The 13172-nt window shown below is 40.0% G+C and overlaps 1 protein-coding gene across 4 annotated transcripts in view; it reads right to left on the reverse strand.

Annotated features, from left to right (window-relative positions):
• SUSD4 (sushi domain containing 4) overlaps positions 1 to 13172 on the reverse strand; it is a 45273-nt gene that overhangs the window by 4888 nt on the left and 27213 nt on the right. For all 4 annotated transcript variants that reach the window (XM_048937953.1, XM_048937954.1, XM_048937951.1 and 1 more), the window contains 2 exons: positions 1411 to 1602; positions 786 to 930 (listed from right to left, as the gene is read on the reverse strand). In XM_048937953.1, the coding sequence (XP_048793910.1) occupies positions 786 to 930; positions 1411 to 1602 (337 nt within the window). The remainder of the gene's footprint in view (positions 1 to 785; positions 931 to 1410; positions 1603 to 13172) is intronic.

Genomic DNA, 13172 nt, shown 5'->3' on the forward strand with positions numbered 1-13172 from the left:
AATAAGACTACAAAGTTCATCCTCCTGTATTGACCTGGGGACATATTCAGTAATATACAGCTTTTTACCTCTCTCCTCTGTACATGGTAGAATAAAGACAGAAGAAAAAGAAAGAGAAGGAGTCGTTCAGTCAAAGCCCATAGCAAACTGAGCACAGACTGAAACCTCAGAGCAGATCTAAACCCAGATACAGCACTAGCTCTGCCTAAACTTTAGCATACCTGTCTTTGTTTTTTCCAGTGGTATGATAATAGTAATGCCATCTACCTGTCTCTTCATGAGTGCTGTGACAAATGCCCAATGACATATGTTGATAATATTTCATGAAAGTAAAGGAAAATGTAGGAGATGTTTATGAGGGGAAAGCAAACTTTAATTTTGTCCACAGGAAAAAAAACCACAAAAAAAAAAAAAAAAAAAAAGATCTTTCATAAAATTTACATTACTAAATCTACAGAACTTAAAAAATTAAGTCCCTCAGCACCCAACATTGAGTATTTTAAACCATTTTTGCTGTCAATGATTTTCACACAACTGTCGACTATTCTTACATGCAGAATCAGGAATCAGTAGTTAGCAGAGCTGTAATTGCACCCAAAATGAATCTGGACAATTTTGCCCTTTCCGTAGAACAGCTATGGAAAGTTCTACAGTTCCAGGGGTGCCCATCTCTGCAGGTAGATCAGAGCGTGGAAATGGAATCAAGGGCCCCAATCTTAACAAAACAATAAATTAAAATAGTAATAAAATAACATAATAAAATAATTACAGAAAACAGTACAAACCTTGGAAGGAAATGTGTCTTAAATTTGGTCTGGAACATTCTGGCTAAGATGACCAGTAGAAGTACTAATAAAACGCTGGTAGCAGTAAATGCCACTATTTTCCATGTAGTCAGGAGGGTCTCCTGTGTATTTGGCCAGGTTTGTTCTGTAGCAAAAAGACGATAATACCACAGTTACGTCTGATCATTACTGTTGCTAGTTTATATCAATTCAACAATACTCAGAAGGGCCAGATAGGACGAGAGATTTCTTATAGGCATGTTTTACATGCACATACATATATATGAATCAAATTTACACTCATTAATCTAATTCCAGATACCAAAGCAGCCTTAACAACAAGTTGTCACTGAGGCCGGACCTTGTTTTTTCCCCTTGATGTTATTTTTATGCATGCAATCATAAATTTTCCTTATCTATGTATTAAGTTATCAACATTCAAAAATAATTTGAAAAGCTAAATATTGAAAGGATCATTCAGGAAATAAAATATGCTGCATTTAATGGCATCTTAAATGAACAATTGTCACGTAAGCATGAAATAACGAGTTTCACCAGACATTACTCACCTCCTGATTTGCTCAGAAGGAGGTGGGCTATGGGAGGACAGAGGCTGCTCCCTTACCTGTTTTGACACAGTAGACTTGGTAGGAGGGGAACCACTCTCCATACTGGCAGGTGATGTATTTGTAGTCATTGGTGAGGGTGTAGCCGGGGTCACAGTAGAACTCTACCACTGTCCCGTGGTTGTAGCGCTTGCAAGGCCGCGGATGGCAGATGTAGTCTCCATGGCTGACCATTGGAGGTAGCGGACAAACTTGGGCAAACAGAGAGAAAAGGAGAAAGAAGTTAACCACAGCAACTGACCAGTGTGCCTCAAAATCCCCTCCAGGCTCCCTGCTTTGTGGGTAGGTACATCTGTGTGGCACCAGTGGATGGATGCACGCACCTCCTGCAGCAGCATGGGAGCTTTTGGCTTACACTTACACCAGAAAGCTCTGCTGTCTGTTTGCTTAAAGACATGAAAGATGGCATTGGTGAAGCCTTCTAGCCTCTGGACGAGGGGAGGAAGGGAGAAAGCATGGCTATAGAAGGCTACATAGGGATGGAGGGGGACGGTCAGAATAAAGACAATCTCTTTCCTTATGAAGCATCTCAAATTCAGCTGTAAGATCTTTTTTTTTTTCTTTTTTTTTCCATTAGCACAGTTGATTGATTGCATGCCCTAATTAAATTCTGCAATATTCACTTTTATAAAGAAATTTGCTATCAGCAATGCTGGAAGAGATGCTCGGCTCACAATGCTGCTTAAGCAATTACAGTTGTGCCACTGCAATTTTGTCTCACTGGGCTAAGACCACACCAGTGCTATTTGTGTTTTGTTATCTCTGAGCAGCCCCAGTGATTCCAGCAGGATTGCTGCTGGGGTGAGGCACTGAATAGAACAGAGGCTGAGGCTGTGTTAATTAAGTACAGTGGTGTACATGAGGTTATGTACATAAGACTGAATTACAACATAAACATGTGAACTTTTATTGTAGATCCTGAAACAATAAGAAATGCCCCCTCACATTGCTGAGAAATTAATAGTTCAACAGAGCTGAAGGAGCAGTCTCTAGGACGCAGCAGCTATAAAGCAGCTTGCAGGCAGTGCTTTTAAAAGAGAAGAAACTTATATACTGAAAAAGTATTAGTTGATTATTATTTTCTTACGTATTGTTCCTAACACAAAGGAAAATAGTTGTAATGATGTCTAAAATGCTGATTGGAGAGGGCTCAATCCAGCTAACTGGACTGTTTTATCTCCCTCCGGAGGCAGTAACGGATGGGATTGGAGCCCCATCTGTGGGCTGCCCACCCCTCCATCTCATCCCTCCTTCACATAGCCCTGCCCTACTGCATTGATTTAAAGAATGAAAATGCCATCTCTCCAAAGAAGAATCTCCCCAGAAATTACAATGCAGCTGCTTCTCTCTGCGAACCTTGTTACATGAATAATGTATTTCATAAAAAAATACACAAGATATTAAATGAATCTTCAAGAGAAGCTGATTACAATGTGCAGCACTGTCTGTTCCCCATCCCCTGGAGACATGGTTTTGTTTGCATTTTCACTGGCAAGGCTCAGTAATAACTTGAAATCAGAGCAAGTAATTCACATAAAAATTCACATCCTCCATACTCTGCATATTTTCCAAAGTCTCTAGGTCCATGAGAAATAGGAAGGGTTTACTGAGAGGTGAACTCAAGCCTGAAAACAATTTTCTTAAGAATAGGGCAAAGGTGTGCATCTGAAATAACAGAAAAGCACCTTTGTCCATATCAGTGATCATTTCCCTATTACAAAGAAAACAATCACAGAAAGCAACAATTTTGGCCTACTGTAAGGAAACCTCATATATTTTTATTATCTACATTTATAGCATGAGAACAAAGACAGTAGCTTAGACTTCTTTGCAATTGAGTTTTGGCAGACTGTGACAGGCAGCAGGAGACGTGTGGATGCACACAGCCCTCCAAGCTACAAGGAAAGTAGAGCACATCTTATCACAGGGGGCAACTGCTCTGATAAACAAATTCCTACTCTCCAGCCATGCACCTGCTGCCTTTCCTGACACACCAAACCCCAAACCCACTAATGTCATTAAGGGCCAAAGCAGCCTTCTGAATTAAAATAAATAAATACATAAATAAAGGCCTCACTGCTGGTCTCCCAGCTCAGGAATGATATGTTTTCCAGTCAGATTAAAAACCATGCATTGTGGGTACAGCCCATATGCGGAGCTGTCAGTTTGTTTACAAATGGAGATGTGCTTCAGAAAACCTGAGAATAAGAGCATTGCTCTTAGTGTAGGATACGTCCCCAGTGCTAAAAACAGGTGCCACCCCTCCCACTGACACCTTCTTCATTTCAAGGGAAATGATCATGTACTGATACTGCCCAAAAATGTCTGTAAAAATTTCTGTACAGTGCTGTACTATGCTCATTGTGAGATGGAGTAAGGTTTTAAATGGTTGTACACCCCAACTGCTCTTGCGTTAAATTGCAGCAGTGGTTGCAATGGAATGGGTTTCAAAATATCACAGAATAGAATCATCAAGGTTGGAAAGACCACTAAGATCACCTTGTCCAACCAATGAAGGAATTAGGCTCAATGGAAGCAAGACTTTGTTCTGACTGCTGGGATGTCAGAATCAGGGCTTTTCTGTCACTTCTCCCTCACCACCTCCTATGAACATTATGTTCATCAAGTTCAAGGAATCCTCCAACAGTTGTATGGGCAAAATGGCCCCCTCATGCATTTGTGAGGAGGGTGATTAATGATCATCAACACTCAGGTTCACAGCCTCTTTCTCCAAATGAAATCAAACCAGATGAGTTATGTCACCAGCAACCAAAGATTAACTTATTTCCATCCCTGGGCAGTTAGTCATACATCTAGTTCCTTTTTCAACTCACTCCATTTTCATCATCATCCTGGCTCACAATCCTTTAGAGTCAATGGAAGTACACAGTGAAGTGACCTTAGCTTTAATCATAGAAGACCAAGATTTTAGCCATTCTGGACAGCTGTTGAGCACTCTTGGCTCTCAGTAGACAGGCTTTTTCTGCAGAGCTAGTTCTCTTACAGGGCCAATTCCTCACTGTTGATATTTATATAGTATATACATAGTATATTACATAGTATCATGCTAGATATCAGTGCACGGCACCAATGACACAGACTAAAGCAGTGTGGCAGATCAAATGTGAACTAAAACTCAGGTGGCAGAACTTCAGCCCACTGAAGTTTTCTAGGAAAGTTAAAATTCTTGGCACCTCAATGATCATTCCTTGGCTTATTTGGTAATTACAGGCCATGGACTTCAGGCAGATGCACCAAATGCATCCTCTGGGCACTGGATCCAGGATTTCTGGATTAGTCTTTATAGAGCAGTTGGCCACAGGCCGTAAGGGGACTCACAGAGACTTTACAGCAGTATTTTCAGTCAAAACGTGAAATCATTAAATAAAAAGAACGAACGAACATGTTCATATCACAAATAAATCCCTTCTGGTAAGCTCAGGACTGCTGATGGTCAGGGAAGCTGTAGGGAGGAATTCCTGACTGGATCTGACAGCCAACCCCTCCTGCCCTGAGGATCAGTTGGAGCTCAGGGCCCTCCAGCTATGGGCTTTCTGCTCTGACCAGTTTCAGTCAAAGATTAGTACTCTGATGAAGAACTTAAAACCTGGGTTCCAAGCCTTACATTCCAAACGCAGTTACATACCGCCTTGGAGAAGAGGACCTCCTCCAGGCTTGTAGGAGATAGTTATTAACTAGAAGACAAATATACGTTCCAGTGCTGATGTTCTGGAAGCAGAAGAAATGTCTGTGGTGTCCTCTGCAAGGGACGCCAAGCACAAGGCAAGGGTGACTCTGCTCCCCACCCACTGCCAGTGGGCACTTGTACATCAGATCAATGAATGCAGTTCTCCTCACTTTTTCTATCCATTACGGTCAAGGAGCTTTTTAAGCTCTGCTCAGAGGATGCTGCAGTTAATCTGCACTGCTGACACTAGGACTGTAGGAGGGAGAGAAAATGTTTGGCATTAGCACAGTCTCAATTAACACTGTTGGCACAGAATAAAGGTGTCACATCACTTTTTCAAAGCCACTGGTAGAGAGATGACAGTGAAGCTTCAGATACGTAAAGTGCTCAAAATCTATTTTTAGCCAATAGGTTCACTGGCATTCTGGTTAGTAGTTTAGTTTTTGCTCAGAGTAAGCTGAAAATTTTTCAGGTTTTGCCTAGTTTTTGCACAGGAGCCAAAAAGCAAATGCAACAATGTCTTGAAACACGGGCTGCTGAAGTGCTACGAAGAAGCCAGAAGCCTCTTCTCCAGCTTTGATTTTTTGTGTAGTAGGGATTTTTCTCCTCCAGCCTTTCATATATCATATTGGTTCCTATGTTAGCTAGATAACAGGAAAACCCAGTATAAGGCCAGCTGTTTTCCGTGTCACACAGGGATGGACAGTGCTAGTGACATTTGCACCAAATAAAAAATAAATCTTCTTCCAACTTCACCATGAATCCCTTTTTATTATGCAAAAAGTGAGAAAGGATTAAGATGAAACTTCACGTCAAGGAAGACACTCAGAAGCCTTCGCTCATCACTCTCCTGCCTTACTATCTTCTGCTTTGTGTGCCTGGCTGCCTTGTACACAGTTGAGGTAGATGTATCCCACTGCAGTGCACAGGGCATCCTTAGCTCCTCACACATGTTAAGCAAGAACAGAACACTCAGTAAAAGCTCTCTATTCTACCAGAACACAAATTCTTACTTCCCTGGAAAGCACAGAGTGACCTATATATGTATTTCTCCCAGGCTGTCTGCCTTCCAGCCCTCTCATCCCCCCACGCAGCAAAGGGGCCAGCTGACAATCCTATGCTTGGCCACCAGATGGGAGAATGTGAGAGTGCAGTTGGGAGATGCAATTGCTTTTCACTAAATTGCATTTTCATGTCAGAACTGCTAAAAATTCATAATTCAGTTCCAGCATATTGAAAATGCATAATCAGTTCCATCCCAATCACTGTTTAAGGCAGGAGAATGCAGTAGTTCTGCTGCATCCCAGCAGACCCAGTTTCCCATCTAAGCCTAGTTAGGGCCTTTCTCCCTATAATATCTTTGAACAAGCACATCCTTATGTATGTCAATTTTTATTTTTATTTTTATTTTTACAGTAACCAGTAACACTGAAGATGAAACCTGTTTGTTTCATACTCAGCCAAGAAGCCTTTCTCATAACTCAACAATTGCTGCCCTGTGAAGGGAGTTAGTGCTCATTTTAGCTGTAATTGGAATAAGTGAGAACTTATGGCCACAAAATCACATTTTGAAAATAAAGGCATGCTTTGAGAAATTTTCCTGATTATTCCCACAGTAAAACAACAACAGAACCAGCAGGGCTACCAGAATAGAAATATCAGTGGAAAAAACAAAGCAACCACCAGTTTATAAAGTAACTCCTACTAAACCCAACAATAGACACAAAGAGAAGCAAAGATTCAAGATCATAGAATCATAGAACAGCCAGGGTCGAAAAGGACCACAATGATCACATAGTTTCAACCCCCCTACTATGCACAGGGTCGCCAACCAGCAGACCAGGCTGCCCAGAGCCACATCCAGCCTGGCTTTGAATGCCTCCAGGGATGGGGCATCCACAGCCTCCTTGGGCAACCTGTTCCAATGCTGAAGTTGCCAGCAAATTTATTTATTCTACAGCAAGGATTATTCAAAATACCTTGTTCTTATCCAGTAATTTCCAAATTCTTCTCAGTCTCCAAGTACTTAACCTTCACAGTGCCATCTACATTATTTTCCACTGAAAAGACAGTTAAGCAACTCCTCCTTGATCATTCAGCCAGTCAATGACAGCTGTACTGGATCTCATGACTCCAGGCTGCTTGCTCTCACCCCTAAACAACAACTTGGTAACTCACTAAAATGGCAAGAGAAATCTTTCAATGTGAGCACACTGAGAAGCACTTTTCACCTTCCACAAAGCATGAAATGGATAATCAAGTTTTTAATGAAAACTTACTTCTCTGGTCTAGCTCTGACCAAACCGTATTGCTGAAAATCACTATCACTGATACTAGCTGGTTGAGCCTAAGTGAGACACTATAAAACTGGTTTCAGGATAGTTTAATGGTAGTTTAACATTAACTGATTCCTAAAAGGAAACAGAAGGTGACTTACAACCACAAATAGGACACAGAACTTCCTTGCTCCTTGGAGTTACAGATCATGGAGCCCATTTTGCAGTTCCAGTCAGCTGAGCTCCTATGAGGAGTATCATAGAAGGGCCTGGGTTGAAAAGGACCACAATGATCATCTTGTTTCAACTTCCCTGCTATGTGCAGGGTTGCCAACCACCAGACCAGGCTGCCCAGAGCCACATCCAGCCTTGCCTAGAATGCCTCCGTATCAGACCAACTCCACAGTCACCCTCAATCCTTCCATCTACAGCACACAGCCAGTGAAACACTGATCTTACTGCCAAAGCCTTCAGTTTCAAATGCATTTCACAATATATATGAGCAAAAAAACACTCTGACTGAGCTTTCACCTATAAATTATACGTTCACAAGTGCAATTTTTGTTTAAACTACAAAAATTGATTATGAGTTTGCAGCAATGGAGAGCTTAGGATTCTTTTAGCAAGATGCCCACAATTATCTTCAAGGAAATATTTACACTAATTACTCACAGTGGAGTGTTTAAAGCATCACAGTTTCATTTACAGCAGATCAATTTTGCTTTCTTCATCACTCAGTTCTAATTTTCTTGCCGTTCTCAAGACTGGCTGACTTTATGATCACTAATGGTCTTTTTAAGACACTGAGAAGCAGAAACTGAATACTTGGCCTCATTTCTGGAAGTGGAGCCAACTGCTTGTGATAATTTTTCTATAGAATTGATGCCATTACAATTACTCAATTTGCAATTCAGTTTTCCTGCTTTTCATTTACTTGCCTGAGTTCCAGTTGCCATCAGGTATTGTGCTCCAGTGACCTACTGTTAACAGCTGCTCTCAAAAAGAAACAGAGATAAATACTGTAGCTGGATTCCTGTTAAAGAAATCATCAAGCAGAAAAACTTTCCTTGGGTAGAAAGTAGAAAGACCACTCCAGGAAGTCTTTTCTTCCCAGTTAAGTGACATTTGCTATGAGCAATGGATATAATAAACTACACCTGTTATTTATTGACTTTGTGATTGGGATGCTTACTCCTCTTTGTTGGTAAGAAATAACCCCTTGAGCCTGCTTGGTGTTACCTACACCTGTCAGTAGGGCCTGATGGAGGAAAGGAATGCTAAATCCAGCTGCACCTGCTGGGATAAGAGAGCTCTACCCCAGGGCCTAGATGAAGGCTGAGAGAACAAAAATGTACCTTTTGGGAAAAGGAAAAACACAAAGACCCATCCCCCTGGTGATACTAGGGAAAAAAAAATCAGTGGTGGTAGAGGAAACAGTAGTTGATAATACCTCAAAACCTGCCTACAAAACTAGAAAGATGTGAAAGAGTACCAGTTTCTGTTATTTGTGTATAGTTACCAAGTACATACCTATGCTGTTTTGGTGAAATTATCTCTATTTAAATGTTGGTTCTTGTCTCTGAAAGTGAACAAACCTACGCAGCAGGTAGACATTCTACTGTATAGAATCTACATCTATACTTCTCATTGATTATGGAGAATGTCCTGTGATTGCACTGGGTAGCCAAATTTAATGAACCTGTCCATAAAGCACAGACAAATTTGATTCCAAGCTAGACAGTGTAGTGCTCTTTTCCCTTCTGAGGAGCCCTGCCAGATTTGAGTTAAAGATTAATACTATAATACAGCCCTCAGGGAGAAATTTCATCTGCTTTCCCCCACCTAATCCTCAGCATATTTAAAGCACCGTGGATAAAATACTACATGCATCTGGCAGCTAACACAGAACTGCAGGGCAGAAATTATGGCTCTATAAAAGAGTTTGGATGTCTGGAAATGCTAAGGAGTTTCTGAAAGGTACACAGGTGACAGAGCAGGTGTAAAACAATGATTTACTTTGACAATCCCGTGCATCAGGCAGAAACAGAAGACATAAAAGAAGCAGATTACAAGTTGTTCTGTTTCTTTCTTGAAAAACTACGAACAGTGCAGAATATATCGACTTCAATCACAGCAAAGATCAAAGAAGATTTCTGCAATGCAAAAGAAGTGCAGTCACTTAGAAATATAATCACATTTATCATCTTCAAACAACGTATTCAACTTGGAGATAGTTCCCTAAACTCTCTGTCTCTTCATGCCACCCCCGATGAGAGCTGTAAAATGTCCACTTCTGTCTATCATCCTGTCCTGAGATGTGCTCTGGTCTTCTTTCTACTTTTCTTTAAAATACATCTGCTGCAATTGAGTGATCTGAGAATTATAAAGCAGTACATCTGCAGTACAATACCATTTATCTGCTGAGTATTTTGTGTCACTGTGCTCCCTCTGAATTCAATTCTTCTCCACACCTCTTCAACTGTGGATAAAGGTCTACAGATGAAAGGCAGAATCCTCTAAGAGCACAAAAATTCAGACATTCCAAGTCATCTCTGAGCAGCTCTCTAACATGTTCACATTCGTACAGAGTGGCCAGACACATGCACCATTTCTACAGCTTTGGGTGATGAACAGGTAACTACTACCTACGGTCCAGAAACCCTTATTATTACTGAAGTACTTCTTTTTTTTTTTTAAAGAAAACTTTCCTTGTAGATTTATCACATCTGCTTTCTGTGACTCAAACATCCCAAGGGTGAAAGACTATCAGCCTATTTTGTCCTCTAGTTATGGTCTAAAGGAGTCACCAAAGTAAAGGAGCTTACAGACATTAGTTTTTGCTGCTACTTGAGAATTTGCTGCTGATTGTCAATTCTGAGAACTATTTCTCTAGGCACTGATTACATTCTGAAACTCCACTGCAGTCAGTGCAGTTAAAAACAAGGCTATTATTTATTTCTTAATACTGCAGAGTAAATAGAATAGAATAGAACAGTTCACTTGGAAGGGACTTTCAGTGATCATCAGGTCCATCTGCCTAATATTTTTAGAGCTAATCAAAAGTTAAAACACATTATTGAGGGTAATGCCTAAACGCCTCTTAAACATTAACAGGCATAGGGCATCAACCACTTCATGAGGAAGCCTCTTCAGTATACCCCAAGGCCATCTTCTCCAGGCACTGAGGTTAGACAAGTCTGTAGCTGCTCAGGTCTTCTCTTGTGCCCATTCTGTAGATGGGTATAGCATTGGCTAGCTCCCAGTCAGCAGGAACCTCTCCAACCTCCCACCAATTTGGTAGATAATTGAAAGTGGTCCAGCTACAGTGTCTGCTAATTCCTCCAGCACTCCAGGATGAATTCCATCAGACCACATGGACTTAGGAAAGTTGAGCTGATACCACAGTATTTCACAGCTTGCTCGTTTTGCTGCTCTCTGCTCCCCCTACAAGATTTTTATTTGTTTGAGATCTGCCGCATCAACATTATGATCCCTGAGAACATGCATCAGTTTGTCATATTGGAATTTATCTAAAGCCTTCTCAAAGTCAACAAAGAAATGCAGAGATAAATCCTTTTTTGCTAATGTATAATATCTCAGGCTTAGGATTGCTTACTTTATTCTGACTCTTGAATGTAAACTGATTACAGACTGATTTTTCTCCTCTCCAGTGTATTGCTATATGTTCCATCGAGAATTGAAAACATTTTAAGGATAAAACTTACCAAATGTACAGCCCAGTCTCAACTATGGTATTTGGCATCAGTAATTGTTATGTAAGAATGAAGATTTTAAAGCTTTCTTTCAAAGTATCCTGTGTGTAATTGGTTAGGGAGTTTAAGCTACTGTTTTAAAGTTCTAAGTGGCTATGGCATTTCACCTACATTAACACCTTCTTCCAGTACTCTCTTATGCTTTTTTCTGCTTAGGTTAAATGTCACAACCATCAGATCCTCTCACTTAGAGTCTGTCTCACTGCATTATCTTCAGAATCTTCATGAGAAGTATCATTTAGAAACTCTATCCTTGCCTGTCTTTCCAAAACATTTATTATATACCTGTAGCATGCTTCATCATTTATAATTCCCATATGACCGACTTTTGTTCTTCAGCAGTTTCCTGATGTCCTATGTAGATTGTTTGGGTTTTTGTTTTTTTTTTTTTTGCTTCCCTTCTGACTTTGCTGGGCAGTTTTCTAAATTCCTTCCATCTCTAATCTCACTCAGTTTGTGTTAATTTCTGTAATCAGCAGTTGCACAGTGTTATGACTCTTCACCCCCACTCACAATGAACTGGTTTTATGTACCAGTTTTGAAATTCCTTCAGTTTTCCTCTCTTCTATTCATTTGATTCTCCCTTCAAAGCCTGTTACACAGGTTTGTTTCATTTTCAGTTGACCCTACCTACAAGAACATGTAATACTTTGTTTTACATACTCTCAAGTTTAATCTCAGCTCGAGAATCTGTTGGTTCTAGCATACAGAATTAGCTTCAGAACTGTTTTGATATCTCAGTGTATCTGATTTCCGGCTTTTGTGCTCAGTTGGGCTGATGCTGAAACCAGGCATTCCAGATGCTAGAATCACATCTGCTGTTTGCTATCTCAATTAACTTGTTTTCCCTCATACTCTTAAACATAAAGCCAGGATTACTCGATTACACTCTGCATGCACTGCTTTATACTCCAGCATCAGAATTACAAGCAAATTCCCCCTGCTTTTCCTTTCCTTGCCTGATTCCCTCCTCATCCTTTGCAAGAGCTTTTCTTTACATCTTCTTGGAAGACTTCCAAAGGGAATAAGATTAAAATGGAGAGTCCAGATGGCAAGGTGTGTAATCATATGCAGATCATGTTCTCCCAGTACTAATGGCAAGACTTTTTTTTTTTTTAATTTCTCCAAATCCTTTGTAATATCTTTATTACAAATATTTTATTTATTTATCACAAATATTTTATATTTCTATTTAGTAGTTGGCTGCCCATTTCTTTTCACAGTTTCCTTACATTTTGAAGTATTTGCTCTCCTCCAACATTTTAGGAAACCATCTAATTTTACAGGAAATTTTTATACCACATATGGTAAAATCTTCAATTTATGTTTTCTTTTCCCCCATCTTTTGCATAACTGATTTTACAGAAGGCAATCACTAACTCCCATTAATTTCCACAGATGGATAATTAACCCCAAACTGGTAATTTAAAAATCATATTAATAACTAAATTAACAATTTTCTTTAATTTTCATATCTCTTTAGTCTATGAAGTTTCAGTAAAAAAGGATGTTTAACAAACTTCTGTATAGTTATGGAGTTCTGCTACAAAAAAAAAAAAAAAAAAGGGTATAAAGAAAGTTAGAGATGTAAATCAAGGAATAGAAGAAGAAAATTCAGGGTTAAGATGCTTCAGCTTACCCTCTGGATGACTGTAACAATTTCCAACACTGCCAAAACAACACAATTTCCTCTAGCACCATCCTCTCATATAGCTGAACCATTTCAACTGAAGCTTCGCAAATGATTCAGCTCGAGGCAGACACTCGAAAATCAATGTGAATGTTTTAAATTTGGCAAAGTTACAAGCATTTAAGAAGAGGATCTCATAACAGTAAATACTTGGCAATCTGTGCTAGCGGCGTCCTCATTTGCCTGAGCTACAACAATTTCCCTGATCAGAACTAGCAGCTGCTTCTGAGAAGCCGTTGCACACCACTGCAGTGCTGGCTGCACGTCAGTACCAGGTAACACAATCTTCATGCAGAAAATATCTTTTTTTTCCTATCAGGAGAATGTCCTGAAC

The sequence above is a fragment of the Lagopus muta genome, chromosome 2 (genome assembly GCF_023343835.1).
Source record: "Lagopus muta isolate bLagMut1 chromosome 2, bLagMut1 primary, whole genome shotgun sequence".
NCBI lineage: Eukaryota > Metazoa > Chordata > Aves > Galliformes > Phasianidae > Lagopus > Lagopus muta.